Source organism: Felis catus, chromosome E3, assembly GCF_018350175.1.
Source record: "Felis catus isolate Fca126 chromosome E3, F.catus_Fca126_mat1.0, whole genome shotgun sequence".
Classification (NCBI taxonomy): domain Eukaryota; kingdom Metazoa; phylum Chordata; class Mammalia; order Carnivora; family Felidae; genus Felis; species Felis catus.
Window position 1 is genome coordinate 33,834,402 of NC_058383.1, and position 25,364 is coordinate 33,859,765.

The window sequence follows — 25,364 nt, forward strand, 5'->3', positions numbered from 1 at the left end:
TCCCATTGGCTGGGAGCTTGTGGAGGCGGAGCCTCGGCGGGCCAGCCCGGCGGAACACGCCCCCTCCCCAGCGAGCCTCTTGCAGTCGGAGCCGAGCAGCTGGCGGAGCGGAGCGGGTCGCAGGTAGGGAGCTCTTCCGGGCCCCCCAGAAGGGGTGTGGCGGGGTGCCCACCCCGGGGCCCCAGGAGCCGCCGGGACGGGACCTCGGCCTCCTTGCGGCCGCGGCCCGCATTCAGGCCCCTCGTGCAGGGTCTTCCAGGCCTCCGGCAGGGGGCTCCGGGCTGGGTCTCTGGGCCCCCAGGAAATGCCCGGCCGCCGCGGCCTGTTTGGGGAAAGCAGGTTACTCACGCAGGGGAAGGGGCGGGTGTGGCAGCAGCGGGAGGGATTGGGGGCTGGCGTCGGGCAGCGCTCGCGGCGTGCAGTGAAAGCCTCCCCCTCCCTTTCTCCTGTGGGCCGGAGCGTGGGTGGGGGACCCGCGGACCGGAGCGGGGCGCGGCACTGGGAGGGGGCGCCGACTCCCAGCCGGGCGGGGCGGGGAGGGCGGGGGGCACCCCAGCCCTCCAGGCGGGGGCGGTGGGGGGGAGCCGCCCTGGCGCCGTGCGATTGGCAGCATCTAGGGGAGGAGGAGCCGCCGGCCGCTCGCGGATCGTTTGCGCCCGGATGGGGGGCCTCTGGGCGGAGCAGAAGAACTTCACCCGCGCCCACAGGCTCCCTGCCCGCAGGCCCCGCCGGCCGCCCGTTTGCAGGCCGGAAATACAACGTCGTATTTTGATTTTTTAAAAGGAAGCCCCCGGTCCCCATGTCTTCTCTGGGGTTGGGAGTGGATGTGTGTGTGGAATGGGCGGATCGGGGATCAGCCGGTTCCACGCAGGGCCTCGGTTCCCACTGGTGGAGCTGTCTCCATCTAGGAGGCTTCCCGGAGCCTCAGTCTCCCCACCTGTAGACCGGTGGTATAACTTCTCCCTCTCATAACGGGGTGCGAGAGAGTAGAAGGAGGCTAACCCAGTCCCGGGAGAAATGTCGGCTACCGTCGTATTTTTTACTTGCTTTTGTGATATTTCTCTGTCTCTGTCTCCATTCTTGCTCCTCCTGCCCTTTCGTCACTCGGAAGCCATAGGGAACTTGTAAAAACCGTCGGTTCAAATCACCCCCCTGGCTTGAAATCACAGGCTCATGGCCCTAATTGTCTAAGTCCCAAACTTGTCCACAGGACTTTCTGGGACCCACCACCACGACCTTCCTCCCCCAGGGCCTTTGCCCCTGCAAGTTCCCCTGCCAGGAATGAGCTCCCCGCCCCATTATCTTGAAGTGATCATTTTAAGACTCAACGCAGAGCCGCGCCCCCCCCCCCCCGCCCTCCGGCGGTTTTCGGCCAGGGCACTCCCCATCTGTGCTCGCTCTCCCAGCGGCCTTGGTGACCGCGGGCTCTCAGTGCTCGCCTGTCTGCTCTCCCGCCCCCACCTCCCCCAAGTGGCGCCGGAGCCCCTCTGAAAAGAACAGCTTTAAATCCAAATGACAGCCCTGCCTTAGTTTTTTTGTTTTTTTTTTTTTTAATTTTTTTTTCGACGTTTATTTATTTTTGGGACAGAGAGAGACAGACCATGAACGGGGGAGGGGCAGAGAGAGAGGGAGACACAGACTCGGAAACAGGCTCCAGGCTCTGAGCCATCAGCCCAGAGCCTGACGCGGGGCTCGAACTCACGGACCGCGAGATCATGACCTGGCTGAAGTCGGACGCTTAACCGACTGTGCCACCCAGGCGCCCCCCCCTGCCTTAGTTTAAAGCTAAGTTCTCTCTTCTGCTTATTATGGATCTTTGATAAGAAATACAGTTGCTGAGAAGTCCGTTTTGCTTGCTGTTTGCTACGAGCATTGTGAAACCTTTCCTGAATGTAACCCGCTATGTAATAGAGTAAGTTGTGAAACTTCCTAAATGTAGTCTGGTATGTAATAGAATAAGTGATTGTACATGAACTAACCGGCATTTCTCGCTTCTGTAAACCTGCTTGCTTAACATATTTTCCCCTTCCCCTTGGTTCCTCAGGTACTTGAGAAAGGGGAGACACGAGAGACCTGGGCAAACTGTTTGCCTAGTCATCCTGGTCTGTGAAAAACAAACTTAGCTTCAATCCGCTTGCTTAACCCGCTTGTTCCGCTTCTGTACAACTGCTTGGCGTAACCGCGAAGAATCCCTAACTTCCCCATAACTTGTTTCTTCCTGTCTATAAAAAGGCTGTAAAAACCTCACTCGGGGCCTCTTAGCGTCACCGGCAACGAGTGAGCGAGTGAGCGGAGGTCCAGGTTCGAACCTGCAGTAAACGACCCTTGCCGCTTGGCTTTGACTTAGGGCTCTGGTGGTCTTTTGTGGGAGGTTTCGGAACTTCGGGCATTACATTTGGAGGTCCCACCGAGATCTCCCCCGAGCCCACCAGACTTCTGGTCAACGGGTCGTATCTGATTCCGATCGGTAAGTAAGCCGGCTCTAACGTTCTTCCTTTTCTCTCTGATCTGTGTTTCTTGTCTGGAGAACCGGTTCTGTCTGGAAGCTGGTGTGACCCTGGCGGACGCGCTATAGGGCACCCGGCCGGGGTCAGTTGGAGACGTCCACTGACATCTGGGGGCCTTCTTGGCCCATCTGGGGGCCTTCTTGGTCCATCGGGGAACCTTCTTGGTCCATCAGGGGACCTTCTTGGTCCATCGGGGGGGCCTTTTTGGCCCATCAGGATTCTTTTCTGTGGGCTGCTTGCGCCCAACGCGCCTGCGAACTAAATACTTTCATTTTCTCTATGAACTTCCAGAGTGCTAAGAAATATCTCTAGGCGTCTAAAAGAAAAACCATCTAGGCATGCCAATTGTTACCCGTATTCTGATGTGATGTGTGTCTGTGTGTCTGTCTGTTAAATTGACTGGAATGATTGTTGGGAGTCAGGGGCACGCGCCTGACTTACCCTATGTGTAGTCCCACGGCGTAAGCTACGGGATTCGAGTGGGCTCTAACCCGATTTCCACGGTGATCCTCATATCATATGGCTTAAGGCGGTCAAAATCTTTTTGATCCAAGCAGGGGGTTTATACCTGCCCGCCTATGCTAAGAGGCACCTACTTTCCCGCGAGGGACGCGGGAGGGCGAGTACGCGAGTGCTTCTATGTCAGTCTAAATGTATTGTCACCCCTGGGCCCTTGTAATTACCGCCGTCCTAGCCATAACCCTTTCTGTTGGGCTGGCCGAGACGGCACCAGAAAGTTGGAACCACTGTCAGAGATTCTTGTCGGCTCTTGTTTTTCTCTCGTGCGTCGGATGCTTTATCGGAATTAAGTGTTTTCTCGCCTAATCAGAATTAATTATCCCATCCTTTGTTTCTCTCCTTTCCTTTTTCCTCAGAGGCATAACACGGGCCAAACGCAGAGCACCCCTCTCTCCCTCCTTCTCGCCAACTTCAGGGACGTAAAAGCTAGAGGACACAACTTAAGCCTAGACATTCGCAAGGGAAACTTGATCACCTACTGCCGCTCTGAATGGCCTACCTTTGGGGTCGATTGGCCTACAGAGGGAACCTTCTGCCTCCCTGTAGTCCTTAAAGTAAAATCAAAAATTTTCCTACCAGGGAAAGAAGGTCACTCGGATCAGATTCCCTATATTCTGGTGTGGCAAGATTTAGTGGAAAATCCACTTAACGGCAGGGTCATGCCAAATCCTAGCGGCTAAACCTATCAACCCTCCCAAGCCCTAACTCCAACTGCACCCCCTGTTCTCCCCGACAGCCAAGATTTACTTTCCCTTGACCCTCCCCCTTACCAGATTCCTCCTCTTGTTCCGCAAGCCGCCCCTATCCCTGCTCCCGACCCCGTTTCCCCTGCGCCGGCAGAGCCTCCCATAGCCCAGCCGATAGAAGAACTACAAAATAGGGAGGCTCAACCCGCGCCCATGTCTAATGGGGGCGCAGTCCAAGGGCCGGCTGGGCGTACCCGTGGCCGGACCCCACGTGAGCCAGGATTCCGCCTCCCTGACTCCACCATAGCTTTACCCTTACGGGAAATAGGGCCTCCCGATGATACGGGGAACCCCCGACTTCAATACTGGCCCTTCTCTACCAGTGACCTGTATAACTGGAAAACCCAGAATGCCCGATTTTCTGACAACCCTAAAGATTTAATAAGTCTCTTAGCGTTATGTTTACCCACCAACCCACCTGGGATGATTGTCAGCAGCTCCTCCGAATCCTGTTCACCACCTAAGAGCGAGAAAGAATTCAATTGGAAGCAAGAAAGCTGGTTCCTGGAGATGACGGCCAACCCACTGCTAACCTTGATCTCATTAATGCAGCTTTTCCCTTGACCCCACCCCCACAGGATGGCTGGGACTACAACACGGCAGAAGGTAGGGGACGGCTACGCATTTATCGCCAGACTCTAATGGCGGGTCTCCGAGCTGCTGCACGCAAGCCCACTAATTTGGCAAAAGTATATTCAGTAATACAAGGCAAGACAGAGAGCCCTGCCGCTTATTTAGAAAGATTAATGGAAACCTTCAGACAGTATACCCCCATGAACCCCGAGGCTCCCGAAAATCAAGCTGCTGTTGTAATGGCCTTTGTAAATCAGGCAGCCACTGATATTAGAAAGAAACTCCAGAAGCTAGAGGACCTGGAGGGAAAACAGATTCAGGACTTACTCCGCATTGCCCAGCATGTCTATAATAATAGAGAGACTCCAGAGGACAGGCAACTTAAAGCTACCGAAAAAATGACCAACGTCCTGGCTGCTGTTGTCCAAAAGCCCCTGGATAAAGACCAATGTGCCTATTGCAAAGAAAAAGGCCATTGGGCCCGAGAATGCCCTAAAAAGAAAAAGCCACGTCATAATCAAAAACCGTGGCAGCCAAAAACCACACCCGCCCTCTTCACTCAAGATGCAGAATAGGGGGGACGGGGTTCGGATCCCCTCCCCGAACCTAGGGTAACGCTACAAGTGGAGGGGAACCCAGTTCAATTCCTAGTCGACACAGGGGCACAACATTCGGTCTTGATCAGACCCCATGGAAAAATTTCTGAGAAATCTTCCTGGGTCCAAGGGGCTACCAGAATAAAAAAATATCCCTGGACCACCCAGAGGACTGTGGACCTAGGAAATGGGAAGGTCACCCATTCCTTCCTAGTCATCCCCGACAGCCCCTGCCCCTTATTAGGAAGAGACTTGCTCACTAAAATGGGGGCCCAGATTCATTTTACGCCAGGGGGCCCCCAAGTGACTGGCCCTCACAACCAACCCATGACCATACTTACTCTAAGATTAGAAGATGAATATCGACTCCATCAGGAGCCACCCTCACAAAGTCAAAACATAGAGCCCTGGCTCCAGCAGTTCCCAGAAGCATGGGCTGAAACCGGGGGTATGGGGTTGGCTAAACATCGCCCGGCTCTATTCATAGAGCTGAAACCGGGGGCAGATCCAGTTCGGGTCCGACAATACCCGATGTCAATGGAGGCCAGAAATGGCATCACGCCACATATCTGTCGCCTCCTAGACTTAGGCATCTTGCGTCCCTGCCATTCAGCTTGGAACACCCCCCTGCTGCCTGTACGAAAACCTAACAGTGCGGACTACCGTCCGGTACAAGATCTGAGAGAAGTTAACCGCCGAGTCATGGACATACACCCAACAGTGCCCAACCCCTATACCCTCCTAAGTGCCCTCAGCCCAGAAAGACAATGGTATACTGTCCTTGATTCGAAAGATGCTTTTTTCAGCCTGCCTCTGGCCCCCAAAAGCCAAGAGCTCTTCGCCTTCGAGTGGTCCGACCCTGAGAGGGGCATAAATGGGCAACTCACCTGGACCCGGCTCCCCCAAGGATTTAAAAACTCACCCACCTTGTTCGATGAGGCACTTCACGAGGATCTGGGCGAGTACCGGAATCAAAACCCCGAAGTGACTCTCTTGCAGTACGTCGACGATCTTTTAATCGCCGCTGAGACTGCCGAAGCTTGCTTGCAAGGCACCAGGAACCTCCTCCGGACACTTGGTGCCCTGGGTTACCGGGCTTCAGCAAAGAAAGCCCAAATTTGCAGATCCGAGGTAACCTACTTGGGGTATCTGTTAAGAGAAGGCCAACGATGGCTCACTGATGCACAGAAGGAAACCGGCCTCCACATCCCCCGACCCACAACGCGAAGGCAGGTGAGAGAACTCCTGGGATCGGCTGGGTTCTGCCGCTTGTGGATACCTCGGTTCGCCGAGATGGCTGAGCCTCTTTACCTGGTCACCCGAGAACAGGCGCCCTTTGAGTGGACAGAGGAAACTGAGCAGGCTTTCCAGCAAATTAAACTCGCGCTGTTGTCGGCACCAGCCTTAGGGCTCCCCGATGTCTCCAAACCCTTTCATCTCTTCGTAGATGAAAATAAGGGGGTAGCCAAAGCAGTGCTGATGCAACTCCTTGGTCCATGGCCCAGGCCCGTTGCCTATCTTTCAAAAAGACTAGACCCAGTAGCGGCTGGCTGGCCCCCTTGCCTCCGTATGATCGCTGCTACAGCTCTAATGGTAAAGGATGCTGATAAGTTAACTATGGGACAAGAGTTACATGTTACAACCCCTCATGCCATCGAGGGAGTCCTCAAACAATCTCCTGACCGATGGATAAGTAACGCCCGACTGGTTCACTACCAGGGACTATTATTAAATCCCCTCAGAATCATTTATGCTCCCCCCCGAACACTAAACCCTGCCTCCCTGTTACCAGACCCGGACTTAGATACCCCCCCTCCATGACTGCGCTGAGATATTGGCACAGGTTCATGGAGTTCGGGAAGATTTACAGGATCACCCTCTACCAGACGCCGAGGTTACCTGGTTCACTGACGGCAGCAGCTTTGTACATCAGGGTCAAAGGTACGCGGGGGCAGCAGTCACAACTGAAACTGAGACTGTTTGGGCAGAGCCTTTGCCAGCTAGCACCTCTGCCCAACGGGCTGAACTTGTGGCCTTAACGAAGGCACTGACTTTGGGAAAAGACAAGAGACTAAACGTGTATACCGATAGCAGATATGCTTTTGCTACGGCCCACATACATGGAGCTATATACAGAGAGAGGGGACTGTTAACTGCAGAGGGGAAAACTATCAAAAACAAAGAAGAAATATTGGCTCTTTTAAAGGCACTCTGGCTGCCTAAACGACTAGCCATCATACATTGCCCAGGCCACCAAAAACCGATCACACCGGTGGCCAGAGGAAATAATTTGGCTGACCAGATGGCCCGAGAGGTGGGCTTACAGGTGGACTATACTTTAATGACCACCCTACCAGACCCCGGTTCAGCTAGTTTACCAGGAAGTCCCACCTACACTAAAGAAGACCTAAACTGGATCCAAAAATTGCCTTTGACTCAGTGCCTTAACGGATGGTGGAGAGCAGCAGACTGTAGCATAATCCTCCCAGAAGAAATGGGAAATAAAGTCTTATCCAAGATGCACCGAGCCACTCATATGGGCGCAAGAAAAGTGCAAGACTTAATGAGACATGCTAGGATCACCATTAAAGACTCCAGGACAAAAATTGAACAGATAGTTGCTAGCTGTAAAGCTTGCCAGCTAACTAACGCTACCAACCACGGGAAAAACCCTGGCTCCAAGACCCGCGGAACCAGGCCGGGAGCCTATTGGGAAGTAGACTTCACCGAGGTAAAGCCTGGAAAATATGGATATAAATATTTGTTAGTGTCTATAGATACCTTTTCAGGATGGACAGAGGCCTTCCCCACCAAGCATGAGACTGCGCAGGTAGTAGCAAAGAAAATGTTAGAAGACATCATGCCCAGGTACGGATTCCCTACCCTAATAGGATCAGACAACGGACCAGCGTTCATTTCAAAGGTAATACAAGGGATAGCGCAGTTTATTGGGGCTGATTGGAAACTACATTGTGCATATAGACCCCAAAGCTCAGGACAGGTAGAAAGAATGAATAGAACGCTAAAAGAGACCTTAACTAAATTGACCATGGAGACTGGTGCTAACTGGGTAGTCTTACTCCCCTACGCTCTGTTCAGGGTGCGAAACCCCCCCTACAAACTGGGATTAACCCCCTTTGAAATCATGTATGGAGTACCCCCTCCTATAATTCCCAACCTACAGTCTAATGTGTTAACTGAATTTGATGATCATAAACTTCTTATTTCCCTGAGGGAACTCCAGCGCACCCACCAGGAAGTTTGGCCCAGACTGAGAGCCATTTATGAGACCGGGCCCCCTCCTGAGCCACATCACTACCGACCCGGAGACCGGGTATACGTGCGGAGACATAAGCAAGAGACCCTCCAACCACGGTGGGAGGGACCCTACATTGTGATCCTCACTACACCCACCACTCTCAAGGTCAACGGGATCGCCACCTGGATCCATTACACCCATGCCCGACCAGCTGATCCATTTGGGGTTCGAGAAGACTTCGTGCCAGAAGCCAACACCGCCTGGACGGTTGACCAGAGTAAGACCCATCCTTTAAAACTGACTCTGCGTCAAAAACCTGACCCCAAAAACCGGCGAAGACCAGAGGCCCAGGTGTCCCATACCAAGACAGTTGCAGCAACTCAGGACCCACAATGATCGAAGGAACACTCACTAGCGTGCTCCTGCTCACCTCCTACGGACTGATAAGTATTGCGGGCAACCCTCACATACCCTATACTTTAACTTGGGAGGTTTCTAACTGGGAAACCCATGAAGTCTATAATACTACCACAAAGACAGATGTTCCCTTAAATACCTGGTGGCCTGATCTCTATTTTAATTTAGAACAGATGGCTAAGTCAGTCGGACTAGACCATGGAAGGGGAAAGGAAACAAGAAATTTCTTAAGTGAAACAGGGTTTTATGCATGCCCTGGGTTTGGACAGAATGCTCGCACCACATGTGGGGGAGTTCTCAACTACTACTGTAGGTCCTGGAGTTGTGTCACCGCCAATGACGGTAAATCAAAATGGACGGTAATACCTCTTTACATCAACATGTCATTTGTCAGGCCCTGTGACATAGGTTTTTCCGGCCAAGGATATTACTCAGAAAATTGTAACCTTGTTCGTATCAAATTTCTAGAAGATGGAAGGAAAGAAACTAGATGGACCACTGGGCTTAGTTGGGGAATCTATTTGTATCGGGGACCACCCTACTATGCAACTGTTATTCAGATAAAACTAAAGGTAGAACCCAAGGTTCCACCAACCCTAGTAGGGCCAAACCAATCAGTAGGGCCCACAAGTAAGCCTAATACTACCCCGCGGTCCACAAATAAGGGTACTAATTCTCCGGCCACTCAGGTGGTCACTGTAACCAGGACTACTCCAAAAAAACCCCCAAAAATCCAAACCCCATTCAAAGATGACCCCTGGGGCGCCTGGGTGGCACAGTCGGTTAAGCGTCCGACTTCAGCCATGTCACGATCTCGCGGTCCGTGAGTTCGAGCCCCGCATCAGGCTCTGGGCTGATGGCTCAGAGCCTGGAGCCTGTTTCCGATTCTGTGTCTCCCTCTCTCTCTGCCCCTCCCCCGTTCATGCTCTGTCTCTCTCTGTCCCAAAAATAAATAAACGTTGAAAAAAGAAAAAGAAAAAAAAATTAAAAAAAAAAAAAAAGATGACCCCTTATGGGTAATGATAAATAACACCTATCAGGCCTTAAATCATACTAAACCCAATAAAACAGAAGCTTGTTGGTTGTGCTATTCCACAAAACCTCCCTTTTACGAGTCATTAGCAATAGTAGGAGATTATAGCACTGCAAACAACTCAGACACTTGCAATTGGGGACAGAGAAGACCCGGCCTCACACTACCGGCGCTTACGGGAAATGGGACATGTATAGGAACAGTGCCAACAAAATATAGCCACTTATGCATAAATAACAGGAATATATTCAATACTTCAGAAAACTGGATTATTCCACCAAATAACTCATGGTGGCTTTGTTCTCATGCGGGATTAACCCCCTGCCTCTATAAGGATATGTTCAATCAGTCAGAATTCTGTGTAATGGTAGTTGTGTTCCCAAAAATCACATATACCACACAGCTGAGTATATAGACCAGATGTGGATAGCACCAAAAAGAGTAACTGCAGGGGCTCTAACTCTAGCCACCATATTCGGACTCGGGGCCATCGGAACAGGGACAGGGATCTCGGCCTTAACTATACAAAACAAGGGATTTAGTATACTTAGAGAAGCGGTTGACAAAGATATGGAAAGAATAGAAACTGCCATCACTTCGCTTGAAAAGTCGCTAACCTCCCACTCGGAAGTAGTTTTACAAAACAGGAGAGGATTAGACCTGCTGTTCCTACAGCAAGGTGATCTCTGTGCAGCACTAGAAGAATGTTGTTTCTATGCTGACCACACAGGAATAGTAAGAGATTCTATGGCCAAGGTCCGAGAAGGGCTAAATAAACGAAAAAAGGAAAGAGAACAGGAGGCAGGGTGGTTTGAATCCTGGTTCAGTGCGTCCCCAGGGTTAACTACCCTGCTCTCCTCTTGAATCGGGCCTCTGGCCATCCTGCTTCTCGCTCTCACATTAGGCCCCTGCATCATAAACAAAATTATTAATTTTGTCCAAGACCGGTTCAATGCTATACAATTAATGGTCTTACGAACTCAGTACCAACCGCTCGAGACGTTACAAATAGAAAACTGAAGATCCAAGATTGGCTCTTTAAGCACAAGAAAAAGGGGGGAGTGGAAAGAACAGCTTTAAATCCAAATGACAGCCCTGCCTTAGTTTAAAGCTACATTCTCTCTTCTGCTTATCATGGATCTTTGATAAGAAATACAGTTGCTGAGAAGTCCGTTTTGCTTGCTGTTTGCTACGAGCATTGTGAAACCTTTCCTGAATGTAACCCGCTATGTAATAGAGTAAGTTGTGAAACTTCCTAAATGTAGTCTGGTATGTAATAGAATAAGTGATTGTACATGAACTAACCGGCATTTCTCGCTTCTGTAAACCTGCTTGCTTAACATATTTTCCCCTTCCCCTTGGTTCCTCAGGTACTTGAGAAAGGGGAGACACGGGAGACCTGGGCAAACTGTTTGCCTAGTCATCCTGGTCTGTGAAAAACAAACGTAGCTTCAATCCTCTTGCTTAACCAGCTTGTTCCGCTTCTGTACAACTGCTTGGCGTAACCGCGAAGAATCCCTAACTTCCCCATAACTTGTTTCTTCCTGTCTATAAAAAGGCTGTAAAAACCTCACTCGGGGCCTCTTAGCGTCACCGGCAACGAGTGAGCGAGTGAGCGGAGGTCCAGGTTCGAACGTGCAGTAAACGACCCTTGCCGCTTGGCTTTGACTTAGGGCTCTGGTGGTCTTTTGTGGGAGGTTTCGGAACTTCGGGCATTACACCTCCAGGGCAAGAACTGGGTCCTGTAGCGTCGTGGAGCTGAGCCAGACCCAGCCGGGGCCCTGGGGGCCCTGGGGCACGGCTGAGGGTGCCTTCTCCTGGGAGGCCAACGGTCTTCCTTTGTCCCGTGGAGTGGCAGAGTCAGGGCTTTTCGTTTGTGTGCCATCAGCAGGGACTGGAATGGGAGGGATTATTCTAGGTCGCCCCATGCCTGACAGTTTCACCATTAGCGACTCAACTATTGTTGGCTGAGCCCTTTGTAGCTGGCACCGTCTGCGCCACGTTCGCGGGCCTGGGGTGCTGCATTACTCTCCCGTTTGACAAATAAAGAAACTGAGGCATGGAGCGGTGAGGTCTCTCGCCAGGGGTCACATAGGGGAGCAAAGAGTAGAGTTAGGCCGAGACTCGGGTCAGCAGCCTTAGCCGCTGGGTGGTGGGGTGGAGGCAAGGATGCCGTGTGGGAATACGTGACCTGGGGGTGATGGGGTTCTGGTTACGAGCTGGGGCAGGGCCGGGGGTGTGGGCGGGGCGCGGTGCTGTGGGACCTTCTCGGGGGTGGGGGGTGCTGGTCCTGCCGAGGCTGTCGTCGGGGTGCTCCTGGGTGGGGCGGGCAATGCTGGAGGGGCCGCCGGTCCTTCGGGTTTCCGGCCTCTTCCCGGCACTCTGGGGCCCCGGCGGCGGCGCGGGGGGGGGGGGGGGGGGGGGGGGGGGGGGAGTGCAGGAGAGCAGTTCCCGGAGGGGCACGGCCTGGAGGGGACTCCGGGCGCGTCTCTCCGCGGGCGGGCGGCACTCCGCCTTGTTTGTGTTTGTCTTTGCAGCCAGCTCTTTTGGCCCCGGGCGCTGGCTGGCGCTCCAGTAGAGGCCGTCCCTGCCCCCCCCCCTCCCCCCCCCCCCCCCGCCCCCCGCCGCACTCCCTGTCCCTCCCCTACAGCTCTCCTTGCCTCCCCCGCCCCTCCCCTGCATCCCCTCCATCCTCTCCCTCCCCCGCGGGAGCTCGCTCTCTCCCGAACAATGGAAGGGAATGTGGCGGAGGCCAGCCTCAGGCTCCCTCCTGGGGCCTCTCTTGCTTCCTGGGACCCTTCTGTCCTGCCCCTCAGTTCCCCCACGTTGGGGCCCAGCTGGACTGGAGCTCGGGAGGGGAGTCCCTGAGTCTCAGCCTCAGTTTACAAAGGAAGAACCTGGGCTGACAAAGGAGTAACTGGCTGACTCATCTAGAACCTCACCCCTTTCCACCCCCAGTTTCCCTTTCACCCACCTGGTTCCAGCCGGGCCCTGCCACCCACTGGCTGTGAGGGTGGGCAGGTCGTCAGCCCGCCCAACTCTGGGGTTTCTGTGCCTTCTGTGCACCAGTGGCACCTGGCTCACCGGGAGCACTTTTGAATTCCAGAGTCTCGGGGCCCCATCCTCGACCTTCAGAATCAGATTCTGCATTTTGTCCCCCTCCCCAGAGCCTTGTGGGGACACTAAAGTGTGAGCACCTCTCTGTGCCTTAGTTTCCCCACCTGTAAAATGGGGATGATAAAAGCACCTCCCCCTGTTGTGCGGGACGTGGGGACGCATCTCGCTCCGTCTGGCCCCAGTGCCCTGCCCCCTTCCTTTTGTGTGGACTAGTTCGGAGCCCTCCCCACGCGGCAGCAGTGGCCTGGCCCTGCAGCTGGGTGTCTGCCTTCCCCCAGCCAGAAACCCACAGAAGGCTTTCCAGTGTAAGCTTGGTGTGGTCTGGCTTTGCCAAGAGCCACACAGAACGAAGCATGCCACTTGGACCCAGGTCTTGCTCCCCCACATCTCCACCTTCCTACCCTCAGGTGTGTGAAAGCTACCAAGAATGGAGCCTTGGGAAATGAATTGTGAACTCCCTCTCACTAAAGTGTGAATGGTTCAAAACACTGCCAAGGCTCCACTCCCTGGACTAAGCACACCGCTCTTTGGCTTAAGACTGACTCATTCTTGATGGGTTGGTGGGTTCTCAGGGCAAGAGGGCAGGAGGTGGGGGCTAATGTAGGGTTATCTGGAGCCCCCAGATACGTGAGGGGGTTGATGGGGCCGCGGGTTGGGAAGGCCCGATTCTGGTGCCTGGCTGAACTCCGACAACCTAAGAGGAGGACCAGCCCGGCCTGTGGAAAATTCCCAGGCTATTTTGGGTTGAGGCCCCCTTCTCCACCCTTTCCTGGGATCTGGTTGGAGGCCTTGCTGACATACCTCTCCCTGAGGGCAGCCAGGGTGGGCGTGGCTTTCTGACTCCCTCACCTCTAGACCCTGGGTCCCCCCTCCCCTGGCTGAGCATTGTTGAGGACCTGGGGCGGTAGCTGATGGAGGTGGGGGAGTGGGAGGGGAGCACTCCCCCAGACCACCTGCTTTGAAATGCAAACCCTCATTCCCGCCCCCCTCCCCTGCTTGCTTTTTCTCCATGACATTTTCACTGTCCCACATACTGTGGGTTTCACTAGTTTACTTACTAGCTGGGGGACCCAGGCAAGTTACTTGACACTTTGTGCCTCGGTTTTGCCATCAGTGCAATGGAGATGAATGAGCTGTGATGCGTCAAGTGCTGTGAGCACTTCCCGGTTGCAGGACACTCTTCTTGTCCTGGTGGTTGTGGGACTCCAGTCCCTGAGCCCCAGCTCCTGTGGGCAGGAATTAGCTGTCTTGGTTTCCATTTCCTGTGCCTAGTGGGGGGCCCAGTAACTGTTACTTGGAAAGGATGCAGCCTTCGTCTGTCCTCGTCCTCCGGTGCCCCGTTCCTCTGATGCCCTAAGTGGCCAGTGTGCTCGGGGAGTTGGGGGGGGGGCACGTGCGGCCCCCGCTGGTCCAGTAGTGTGCACACACAGGCAGTGACATGCCCGTGTGTGTGTGTACACACATATACTTGTGCGTATACACATATACACTTGCACACAGCACAGTGGCTGTGACGTGCCTTGGCAGGAGGGACGTTGGTCCGAGTTTGCTGCAGATCGGAGGCCCATCCCAGGTCTGAGCTTCGGGCACCTGTCTGCACCCTGCTTCTGCGGGGGGGAGTTGAGTGTGTGGGCTGCTCACGGAGGGCGCTGGTCGCAGAGCGCGGCCCTGCCTCCTCCCGCCCTGGGCTGTGCTGGGGGATGTGGGGCCGGGCTTCGGGACCCCTCTCCCCATCTGTGCTTGGGGGGGCAGCAGCGGCTGCTGGGTTGGCTCCTGGGTGACCGGCTGCCCCCTCCCCCAGCTGTTTTCCTTACAGCTGGACTCTGACCCGACCTCCCCCACACAGAGGCCATTCACTGCTGGGCCGACTCCTGGCCAGGCCCCAGCTGCTCTCCTCCAGCTCAGATGGCCGGAGAGAGGCAGGCAGGGGGGTGGTGAAGGCCCCAGGGTCTCCCCGCACCCCTCCATCCCGGTTTCTAACACTGCCAGGTGAGTGGGACGGTCCCCACCCCCGCTGGACTGTGCCAGCTGGAGCACGCCGAGTGCACAATGGCCGCCAGCCGATGCTCCTGGTTCTGGGGCTGGTTGAGAAGGGAGCCCTGCTCGGGGCGCCTGGGCGGGTCAGGAGGTTAAGCATCTGAGTCTCGATTTCGGCTCAGGTCATGATCTCACGGTTTGTGGGTTTGAGCCCCGCATTGGGCTCTGTGCTGACAGCACAGAGCTTGCGTGGAATTCTCTCTCCCTCTCTCTCTGCCCCTCCCGTTCACGCTTTCCCTCTCTCTCTCAAAATGAAAATGAAAATTAAGACAAAACCAAACAAGAATTTAAGGAGAGAATCGTGCTCTGTGCCGGCCCCAGCTCTGGGCCCTAGGGACGTGGAGGGACCCTGTGCAGCCCTCAGGTTCCTTGCCCGCCAAGGCTGTGGGCTGCTCTTGGCATCTCTGAGGGTTGGGTGTATTTGGGGATTCGGGGATGCTGGGATGGAGAGAAAGGGGCCCCTAATTGGAGCCTGTTGCATTAATTCAGGGGGAGGTGGGTATGGTAAGGGGCATGGGACTGACAGATGGACAGATGGGTGTGAGGAGAGGAAGACGCACACGATGTTGTTGATCCCCGTAGTTCCTCAGCCGGCCCTCTCCCGGCTCTCTGTCCCTGGTGCCCACCACACTGCCCCCTTGCTGGCCTTCAGCCACACCTGGGTGGGCTCTTGCCAACCGCAGGGCCTTTGCATAGGCTGTTCTGTCTGCCTGGAAGAGCCTCCCTCTCTTTTTGAAAGGTTGACTCTTACTGTTCAGGACCCAGCTTTCCCCTCGTTAGAGAATCATCTCCACCCTGGTACTCTGTCTCCCTGTGTATTTCTTACCAGCCCTTCTGGGAATCTGTAGCGATCTTATTCATGTGTCTATTTACCTGTTTATTCTCTGACTCCAGACTCAGGCCCTGTGTCTCTAGTGCCATGAACTAGGGCCTGACACTGATCACCTGTTTGCTGAATGATCTTATGATGGCAGTTATAACAGTCCTAGCTGATAGGCCCTGCTCACTTGTTCTGGGTAGATAGCGTGCTGAGTGCTTAGCGTGTAGTATTTCATTTCAACTTCATGGCCGTGGTGTGAGGTCAGATGTGCCTGACTCCAGAGGAGGAGAAGGAGACTGGACGGAAGAAGAGAGGGCTGTTCCCTCCCCCTGGTGTCCCATCTGCTGTCCTGGGAGGCCTGGGCAAGGCGCTCCCTTCTCTGGATCAGCACCCTTCCCAGAACCCCAAGCATTGGAACATTCCGGGACTCTATGACCTGTATTGGTGGGTGGTGCTGGAGCCCTGACCCCCCAGCCGAGCAGCCGGGGTCTGCATGAGGTGGGGGCTCCCCGGTCCTCCTTGGCGGTGGCTGCAGCTGAGAGAAGGGTCAGGAGGTAACTATGTCACTTCCTCCAGGCGGGCAGCTGGCCTTCTCCCTTCCCAGCCAGGCAGAACTAAGGCCAGACGGCTGTGTGGGGGACTGAGGGGAGACTCAGGGGGAGGGGGACAGGTTGGGGGGAGGAACCAGGCCTGTTCCTTGGGGGGGTTTGGGTTGCAGGCAGAGGCAGCTCTGCTGGGTGATGTAGGTTGAAACCCCAGTGCTCTGGGGCCACTGAGTCCGTATAAATGAGGGAAGCAGGGGTGGCGAACGGGAGTTCGAGGTTGTCAGAGCTTCGAGTTTTGTTTTTCCAAGAGTAGGGGGAAGCCTGGGTTGGGATGTTTTCAGCGTGAAAACCCTGTGTGAGCCACATAAGCCCGTCGGCCTGCTTCCGTCCCACCGTGGCGTGCCTGGGTGAAGGAGGAGTTCGGGGTTCCCCCGCCATCCCTGCCACGGGGCCCCGCTCTGGTTCGTGTCCTCTGCAGGTGCCGGGGGACGCCCACTCGGCCACCCCACTTTGCAGATGGGGAAATTGGTCCCAGAGAGCGGAAAGGACTTACCCAAGCCCCTCTGGCTCCTGAGCTTTGCTTTCTTTCCTGGTGACCTTGAGCCCAGGCCGAGGTAGCGCGGGTGCCTTGGCAGTCGGTCACGTGTTCAGGGCAACGGCCACGTCCTGCTCTTGGCAAAAGTGCCAGAGTCCGCTCCCCCCAGGCCCCCAGCCGGGTCTGATCCCACCTCTGATACATGTTAAGGGTCACCGAGGGAACTGGAGTTCCTGGCGGCCAGTGACCCAGGCAGGTTGCAAACTGACTGAGCGCCTGGTGGAGATGGCTGTCTTGGCGATGGTCCTGCCACTGAGGGTCCCTCAGGCCCACTGTCCTAGATGCAAGCTTGTGACGGCCCCTGGGGGATCCAGACCTGGGGTCTGCGCCTCTCGGGTGTGTGTCCAGAGTTTCTCGGGGGAACGCTGTGTGCTCTGCCCTCTTTTACCTCCGCCTTCCGGAACCACAGTGCCTGGCTAAGTGCTTGACTTAGCAGGTCAAGGCTGTTGAGTGGCTGGAGTGTGACCTAGGTAGCTGGCAGTAAAGGATCCCTGCCCGCCTGCCCTGCCTCCCTCACCGCCCCCTTCCTTCCCTCCCTTTCACAAGTATTGACTAAGTGCCCTGAGTGTGCCGGGGGCACAGAGGGGACTGATGGCATCCGTGACGTGGGGCGAGCAGGCATTTCCTGGCAGAGCGATGCCCGAGGGAGGCCGCGGCTGCCGCGGGAGCCGAGGAGGCACCTGACCCAGCTGGGGCGAGCCTGGCCTGCTGCCGGATGAGGTGACCTCCATGCCGAGTGAGCCTCGCGCCTGCATTGCGCAGCCGAGAATGTGGGTCTCTGATGGGAGACTGTCAGACACGGGGGTGGGCTGCATCCGGGGTCCCCCCTTGCAGGGCATGAGCCCCTGAGAGCCCTCTGTGTCTTCCTAGGTCAGCCATGTCATCTGAGCCACCTCCACCGCCACAGCCCCCAACACACCAGGCTTCGGTCGGGCTCTTGGACACCCAGCGGGCCCGAGATCGGTCACCGTCCCCTCTCCGGGGCAACGTGGTCCCGAGCCCGCTGCCCACCCGCCGGACGAGGACCTTCTCGGCGTGAGTCTCGGGCTAGCCTCCTGCCCAGGGCCAGAGTCATTGTATCTGGCCATCTCTGTGACTCAGTGTCCTGGTCTGTCACATGGGGAGACTTGGGTTGGGGTAAGGACTGGTGAGGCACCCTGTAAAGTCTGGAAGGCAATGCCCCAGGTCCCTTGAGCCTGTGGCAGGCTGGGGTTCATAACAAGTAGGAAATCACTGGGGTCTTAAATCAATAGGTTTTAACCACACACAAGCCTCTTCCTTTGTCGGACCGACCTCGACTTCCTCAGCTGCAAAATGGGGACAGCAGCAGGCTGGGGCACAGTGCTGCAAAGGACCTGCACAGTGCCTGGGAGCTGTAGATATCAGGCCCAAGTTGTAGAGGCTGCTGCCATCACTAATAGTCTTCAGAGGGATGCTCGGAGAGCTTTTAGTCTAACCCCCTTTTTGGATAGAGAAACTGAGGCCTGAGAAAATTTGCTGGGGTCGTCAGAGAGTCACTCTTATTAGAGTCTTTGTGAATGGCTCCCAGAGTTGTGCAGTGCACAACCTGCATAGCTGTACATAATGGCCCTGGTTACTATCCGGGGCATGGCTTTTAAGGGGGCACTGGGATGAGCTGGGTATGCCTCAGGAGAGTGGGTGGCTGTTCTGGAGGGCTGGTAGGGGCCCCCACTCACACTTTCCCCCCCTCTTTCAGGACGGTGCGGGCTTCGCAAGGTCCTGTCTACAAAGGAGTCTGCAAATGCTTCTGTCGATCCAAGGGCCACGGCTTCATTACCCCGGCCGATGGTGGCCCCGACATCTTCCTGCACATTTCTGAGTGAGTCAGGGCTGGTTTGGGCGGTTTGGGGCTGGGCAAGGAGGCAGGGGGAGTGTGTGACTGACAGGCGCTGCGTGTGAGGGCGTGAGCCTCTGCCTGTGACCTGTGTGTGACTGTTTGGGGGTGGGGCGTGTGGGAGGCTGCAGGTGACAGCCTGCACGTGTATGTGACGGAGAGCGAGACAGAGGGAGAGAGGGAGAGACTGTTGAGAACCATGGGATGGGTCCGGTGGATGGGAGGGGTGTCACTGAGCTGCGGAGTGCATGTGACCCAGAGTCTGACTTCCTGCCTGCCTTGGGGGAGCCACTCAGTGAGGCTGGGGGCTGCCCAGCCCCTCTGCTCCGGGAAGGAAGTTTGGAGCTGGGCCCTTTCTCCTGCGACTTGCTCACTGACGTCCTTCCTTCCTGAGTGTCTGGAAACCCTTGGGAGGCTGAGGCGGGGCCCGCACGTCCGCGGCCTTGAGGCTGGAAGGCATCCAGCGCCTTTGCTTCGCTCCCTCCCCCAGTCAGCCTTCAGCAATGTGGGGACCGAATCGGGCACCGCCTTGCCCCTGCCCCGTTCTTTGGCCTCTGCACCCCCAATCTTTTAGTCTGTGGCAGGCCGAGTCCTATGCCACACGGCAGACCGGGCAATATATAAACACCCCGTTTTTGGAGATAGGGTACCGTTGCAAATGTCTGTTGTGAGGGGAGAATTATCCCTCCGTTACCTCTTGCCCCCCGAAGTCCTTACACGTCAGGCCTCGCACAGGCTCCCGGAGAGTACAGACAGCAGCAGGGTGTTAAAGCCACGCATCTGATGGGTGCGTGAATGTGTGTGTGGCGGTGAAAATGTGTCTTCATGTCGCCTCTTTCCGGAAGGGATCTGTAGTGGTTTACAAGGATATTCGCAGTGCACCATGAAAAATCAGTAAGGAAAACGGGGGCGGGGGTGGGGGCGGGGGCGAGTCAGAGAGATGGACGTGCGGCATCCTGGTGGCCCGACCAAAGAGGGAAGCACCGTTGGCCACGTGCGCTTTCCCTCAAGGCGAAATCCCTCAGATCAGTTCCAGGATCTGAAGGGGATTTTCCTCTTGCTGGAGGTGTCCTCGGGGGGCATCAGCATGGGCACCTCACCAGGGTGGGTGAAATGGTGACTTGTGTCCCATAGGGAGTACGGTCACAGGGAGGGGACCCTCCTGGAACTCGCGTTCAGCACGGAAGGGACTTGCCTTCAGGCTTGCTGGGTGTCTGGGAAGCGGGAGGGCAGAGACGCACGCAGCTGGGGTTCGGGGCTCTCCTGGAACCAGGGCGGCTCTCCCTGCTCTTGTGTCCACAGGCCCGTGACACCCATGCGACGGACAGTATGAGCTCCTGCAGAGGCAGAGCTCGGTCTGGGCCTCAGAGTGCGGGGAGGCTGGGGGACCTGGTCCCGCAGAGACACGGTGGCTCCCTGGTGGCAGGGCAGGAGGGGCAGGTGCTCCAAAAGCTCGGGCTGGGGTCCTGGGTGCGGCACGGAGCTGAGTGAGGCTTTTGTGGGCGCTGGGCACTGAACGCTGTCTCCCTGCTCCCACAGCGTGGAGGGGGAGTATGTCCCCGTGGAAGGCGACGAGGTCACCTATAAGATGTGCTCCATCCCCCCCAAGAACGAGAAGCTGCAGGCCGTGGAGGTGGTCATCACCCATCTGGCCCCGGGCACCAAGCACGAGACCTGGTCCGGCCACGTCGTCAGCTCCTAGGAGATGCCGGAAGCATCCCTTCTCCTGGGCTCGCGGGAGACTCTGGGGGGGAGGAGGAGGCAGAACCAAACTGCAGATGACGGTCTACCGCTTGAGATGGGGCTTCAGAGCGGGGAGCACGGTCCCTTTCAAGCATCTTTCGGAGGAAGGGGCGATGGGGACAGGCACTGGCATGCTCTCGGCCACCAGCACAGCCTTGGACCGTTCCAACAGCCTCTCACCATCTGAAAAGCATTAAAAGCATGGAAAAAGGAGGGGTGCCCGCTGGTGGCTGAGTGGATGGTCCAACCCCAGCCCCGGGGGTGGGTCAGGTGGGCGCTTCCCCAGCCCACAGAGTCCTTGTGCCCCTGGGCTGGAGGCTCAGAATCCCCAGATCCAGCCCGCCCCGGGGGCTGACGGGAGGCCCTATGCGTTTCCCACCTGCGCCTACCCTCCTTGTGTCTGTGTTTGGCCCTCAGCAAAGCGGGCTCTTTTCTGTTGGTCTGTTTGGTTTGTTCTAGGGGAGCTGGCCTCACTGGGCGGGGGGGCGGGCATGAGAGCGGGGGTCTTTGGTGCCTTTGCAGCGGGAAGAATCCCAACTGGGCGCCTGGGAAAAGAGTTTCCCCAGGAGCCCTGAGCCCTCCCCTCGGCCATGCCGTGCTCAGCTGAATCCTCTCTCCTCCTACCCTCAATTTAGCAGACAGTTCACAGCCGTGGTCGTTTAGGTGGTGAGTCGGGGTGGGGGTGGGAGAAGGGTGGGTCTTTGTTTAAAATCAGAGCTCGGTCCAGAACCCTCCGGAACAGAGTCGGTCGGTCGTGGTGGCTCGCTTCTCAACAGCCTGGTAAAGTCAAAACTTGGAGGAGAAAATGCCCCTTTGGTGATGGGGTTTTCCTGAAAACTGGTGTTAAGAAAAGCTGAGGGTTTGTTTGTTTGTTTGTTTTCTTCTCTAATAACCAAGGCTTTTGCCCAGGGCCAACCCTGTTTGCACTTGGCTGTTGACATTTCGAACCCTTGTAGATATTTTCCATACACAAGTCCTGAGGCTTTTCTTTGCGGTGGCTTGCTTTGGCTCTAAGGGTGATGTAAAAATAGAAATAGCTGGGTGGGTGATAATGTTTTGAAATGTGTGGCTTCTGTGTACTCAAAGGTACGTTTTGTCAGTTGCAGGGAAGTGAACCCTGTAAAGCTGGCTTGGAAGCAGACGGCAATGTTGCAAAGGAGGGAGGGCGGCCGATGGGTTGTGGAAGAGGCGAGGCCGAGTGCCTCGGTCTGTGGATGGATTTGTCTTTAAGCATAGGAATGGCTTCCTTTGCAAGATAGAACTCTTTTGCTCATGACCGGTGGGAGCTGTCTGAAAATTGGCAAATAGCGTTTGGCTGTGTGCATGCGAACAGCCCGCTGCGGTCAGCGGTGCATCTGCCATTTCCTGGCCTGTTGTGCCCCTCGAAGGGTCCTCGGTCTGCTGCCTCTGCCTTCTGCTGGGTCCAGGGTGGCCCTTGCCCTCCAGCCTGTTCCCGCAGGCCCCCTGGAGACACCACACTTCCCGAGCCACTTCTGCCAAGGACCTTCGGGCTCCCAGAGGTCGAGAGCCTGCGTCTAAACCCCACCCCCGGGGGTGTTCCTGGTCTTGGCCTGGCCTCGGCGGTCGGGGCTCTTTGCGGACGCGTTCTCGTTCTTGGTCGGACACAGAGTCTCCATTTACAAGAAGCTCTGGGAGGAGCCTGGTGCCGGTGATGAGTGGGGGTGGCGTCCGGGATTCCTTCCCTCTCTCCTCCCGCCCGTCACCTCTGTCTCAATAAAGTGTGTTCTGTGCAAGGCTGGGTGTTGTCCGTGAGGGTGGAGGCCGGCTTCTTGAAGCCAGCAGGTAAGGGCGTCTTCCCAAACGGGGCTGACCCCCTGCTCCACCATCTGGCTTTTGTGGCTGCTGAGTAAGAGAGTGGGACCATCCCCTTTTCTGTAATCATCACATTCTCCAGCGTAGGGCGGCTTAGCAGTAGAGGGTGGCTTCACGTGAGCAAAATGCCACTGACTGCGTCAGCTGTGGCTAAATGTTGATGCATTTGGACGTTTCCCGCGTGAGCAGAAGCAGGGAGAGGCAAGGCCGGCCGGACAAAGGTTAGTCTGGAAGCAGGAGGTGCGAAAGCCTGTGGTCTCCTCGTCCGGGAGCGCAGCGGGGAGATGCAGGGCCGCGGGCGGACGCTGGGCCGTTCTGGGTTGGACTTTGGGTTAGGCTGGGACGGTCTTGCCCGGCCAGCGTCTCCAAAGGGCGGGTAGATCATTTTTATTAGCGCAGAGGTGGATGTTTTTACTGCGGTACTGATTTTCAAAGTGTACTGGGGAAACGTCCAGTCAGCCCCTTGAACCTGGGTAGGGAGAAGTTGAAGTAGGCATTTATTCACAACAAGGAGACGTGTCCCAGCGCCGCACTCGGCATCGGACGGGGGGTGCTGAGCCTGGAGAGGGTGCCCCAGTCCAGCTCCGAGTGAAGGGTTGAGCGGTGGTGGGAGGGAGCCCGGGGCCTGGCTGCGGGGGCAAGTGGCCCGACGGGCCAAGGACAAGAGCGGTTAAGCAGGAGGAAGCAGCGGTTGGAGAGGAAGTGATTCAGGGCCTCCACTGCTTTGCCCGAATCTGCAAGATGGGCCCAGCTCTGTCGTCCAGGGGCTGCCCGCCCGCTGGCTGGAGACACCTCGCAGGACGTCCTGCGGGTCCTGAGACCCGCGTTCCCTCCCTCGGGATGGAGAGCTGGCGCCTCCCTCCAGGCGAGGACGGCCTTCCTGGGGGTTCTCCCTCCAGTAGCCCTGGGTGTGCCCTCCTCGCGGCTGCTGAGTCCAGGGCCAACCTCTGCCTCCCTCTTGCTCAACACTCAGCTGTGGTGTGTGTTTGTTGTGATGGTGTCCGTCCTGCCTGCTGAGGGACCCCCCTCCCCACCCTGCCTGGCCCCGGGGGAGGGGGGGTGACTAACAGTGCCTGCCCTGCAGGGTTCCTGGGGGCTAGTTCAGTTAGTAGTAGCTCGGCTGCAGGTACTTTAAGCCCCCCACAGAGGTAGGGCTGCACCCCACCTGACAGACGAGTGGATGAGCTGGGGTGAACCGGTCCTGAGTCCCCCCGCTGGTCTGCGGCACAGCCAGGGATTGAGTCCCGGCAGCGAGGTGCACACGTTCTGCCTTATGTGTCCCCGTTGCAGTGGGAGGGCAGGAGGCAGTGCAGAGGGAAGGCCTGGGAGGTGAAGGGCCCAGCCTGCCGGCCTCAGGGCACCCGGGCAGGACTCTCCAGTTATAAAGGTTAGGACAAGTTTGAGTGAGACTCCATTGTCTGGCTTTGCTGTAGCAAGTTAAGGAACCTTCCAGGCAACCGTGGGTCCTTACCCCTGGGCAGGAAAGCTCATGCCGGCAGGCCTGGATGCGCGAAGCCCTGCCCCTGCAGAAACACCGGGAACCAGAGTGTCAGAAACGGTGGCTTTTGGATCTGCACGGGCTGGGCTTTCTTTCCTGAATCCGAGAGGATACCACAGCTAAGCGTTCACTTCGCCATTCGTGTGACAAAGGAAGAAAAAGTCATCAGAATGAGAAATAGGAAACAATAAAATCACTTTAATTTGCTTCTTTTCATTGTGAAAGGTCATTACAATATCATTTGCAAAATTCAACAGAAGGTGCCACGGGGTAGCTGTGTCCTGGGAACCACTGTGCCACGTCACCCTGTGTGGTCATGCGGGCAGACTGCCCCCAACCGGACCGTGCCGAGACAGGCCTCGGGGTCCCCAGCAGGCTTGGACAGAAGCCGCTTCCGTGGAGATGAAAGCACCTGGCGGGGTGTGTGTGTGTGTGTGTGTGTGTGTGTGTGTGTGTGCGCGCGCAGACGCCCGGTCAGGTCAGCGGGCCCTGTGCAGAGGCCATGCCGTGGACTGGAGTGGACTGAGGGTTTGTGGGTCCTGACACGTCCAGGTTCTAAAAGGTGTCATGTGAACCGTTTTCCCTAGAAGGGCCTGTTCCGCTGGGCCCTGGGGCTGCCTTCCACTTGAAGTCTGAAGCAGGGGTGAGGGTCACGGGCCCAACCACCGGGCTGTTCCCACCCCTCAGGTCACTGTGTGGGGGAGGCCGGAGGGGGCACGCAGGTTCATGAGATCTGCGGAGAAGCAGGCCGCTCGCGGTCCGGGAACCCTCCAGGCTCTTCCGTGATCCCTGAGAAAGTCGAGGTGAGTAAGGCCCCTGGGGAGCCTGCCGGGCCCAGCAGGGAGAAGTAGGATGCCAGGGGCTGGTGTGTCTCAGCCCAGCCCGGGGCCTGCACGTGGGGGCAGCACTGCCTGTCCTCTCCCGTCCCCCTCACACTGGAAAAGTCAGAGAAGCAGTGGCTCCCCGGAGTGTAGTGAATCCAGGCTCCCCTGCGCCCCAGGCCAGCTGAGGTATGAGGCCCTTGGGGTCAGCCGTCACTTAGCGGCCACCATGGAGCCCTTGGTTCAATGCCTCCCCCCTCCGCCCCTCCCCCCCCAGGTGACCCTCGGGCAGGAGCTTCCCTTCCGGGAGGTGATTTTAAACTTCAGTCCTGGGGTGGGACGGCTGTAAACAGCCTGTCCTTTCCCACCACCAAATCCCCCTTGTGGTACTGACACTGGGGGTCCAGACATTAACGCCTGGTACGCTTTGCACAAGACCATCGAGAGGGAGGGGCTGGGCACATTCGTTCTTTGTATCATCCTAGGATGATGGGGAAGTGTCCCCAGAAAACCGTAAGTACCATGATCGCATGTGTGCAGGGTCTGAGGCTCGGGGTTGGGGGCGAAATCTGGTTGGAGGTGTTCCTTCAGGCTGTTTGTGACAAGTCTGGCTGCTTCTGGCATCGCCAGGGCCAGGGGTACCCGAGGCCGGACCGTGTGGGGAGCCCGGCATGTGAGGGAGGCCTGTCGGCAGGACCCCTGCCCTCCCTCGGAGGAGGGGCGCTAGGAGAACAGCTCTTCACAGATCCTGCGGGTGTCCTCGGGCGCTGTCACCGTGTAGCCCACGGTCCTCGGGTCAGTGAAGATCTCGTGGTCGTTCCCACCCTGCAAAGACAGGAAGGCAGATGTG

At 56.6% G+C, this 25,364-nt stretch overlaps 2 protein-coding genes across 6 annotated transcripts in view; one reads left to right on the forward strand and one right to left on the reverse strand.

Moving 5' to 3' along the window:
- The first annotated feature begins 18 nt into the window (after positions 1-18).
- CARHSP1 (calcium regulated heat stable protein 1) lies at positions 19-23,900 on the forward strand. Of its 4 annotated transcripts, none has more exons than XM_023247104.2 (4): positions 19-123; positions 17,635-17,799; positions 18,482-18,604; positions 20,159-23,900. In XM_023247104.2, the coding sequence occupies exons 2-4, from the start codon at positions 17,642-17,644 to the stop codon at positions 20,319-20,321; spliced, it is 444 nt and encodes a 147-aa protein (XP_023102872.1). In that variant the 5' UTR covers positions 19-123; positions 17,635-17,641; the 3' UTR covers positions 20,322-23,900. The 4 variants fall into 4 exon arrangements, with proteins under 4 accessions (XP_023102872.1, XP_019676535.1, XP_019676533.1 ...); XM_019820976.3 differs by lacking the exon at positions 19-123 and adding an exon at positions 14,607-14,756; XM_019820974.3 differs by lacking the exon at positions 19-123 and adding an exon at positions 15,981-16,170.
- Positions 23,872-25,364, reverse strand: part of PMM2 (phosphomannomutase 2) — a 30,807-nt gene continuing 29,314 nt past the window's right edge. For both annotated transcript variants that reach the window (XM_003998882.5, XM_006942339.4), the window contains exon 8: positions 23,872-25,339. In XM_003998882.5, the coding sequence (XP_003998931.1) occupies positions 25,238-25,339 (102 nt within the window). In that variant the 3' untranslated portion in view covers positions 23,872-25,237. The remainder of the gene's footprint in view (positions 25,340-25,364) is intronic.

Excerpts from the sequence above, each read along its gene's own strand:
- CARHSP1 (XM_019820974.3), top strand. The coding sequence starts at position 16,118 with ATGAGGTGGGGGCTCCCCGGTCCTCCTTGGCGGTGGCTGCAGCTGAGA. Across the intron at positions 17,800-18,481 it reads CGGACGAGGACCTTCTCGGC|GACGGTGCGGGCTTCGCAAG; the intron begins GTGAGTCTCGGG and ends CCCCTCTTTCAG. Across the intron at positions 18,605-20,158 it reads ATCTTCCTGCACATTTCTGA|CGTGGAGGGGGAGTATGTCC; the intron begins GTGAGTCAGGGC and ends CTGCTCCCACAG.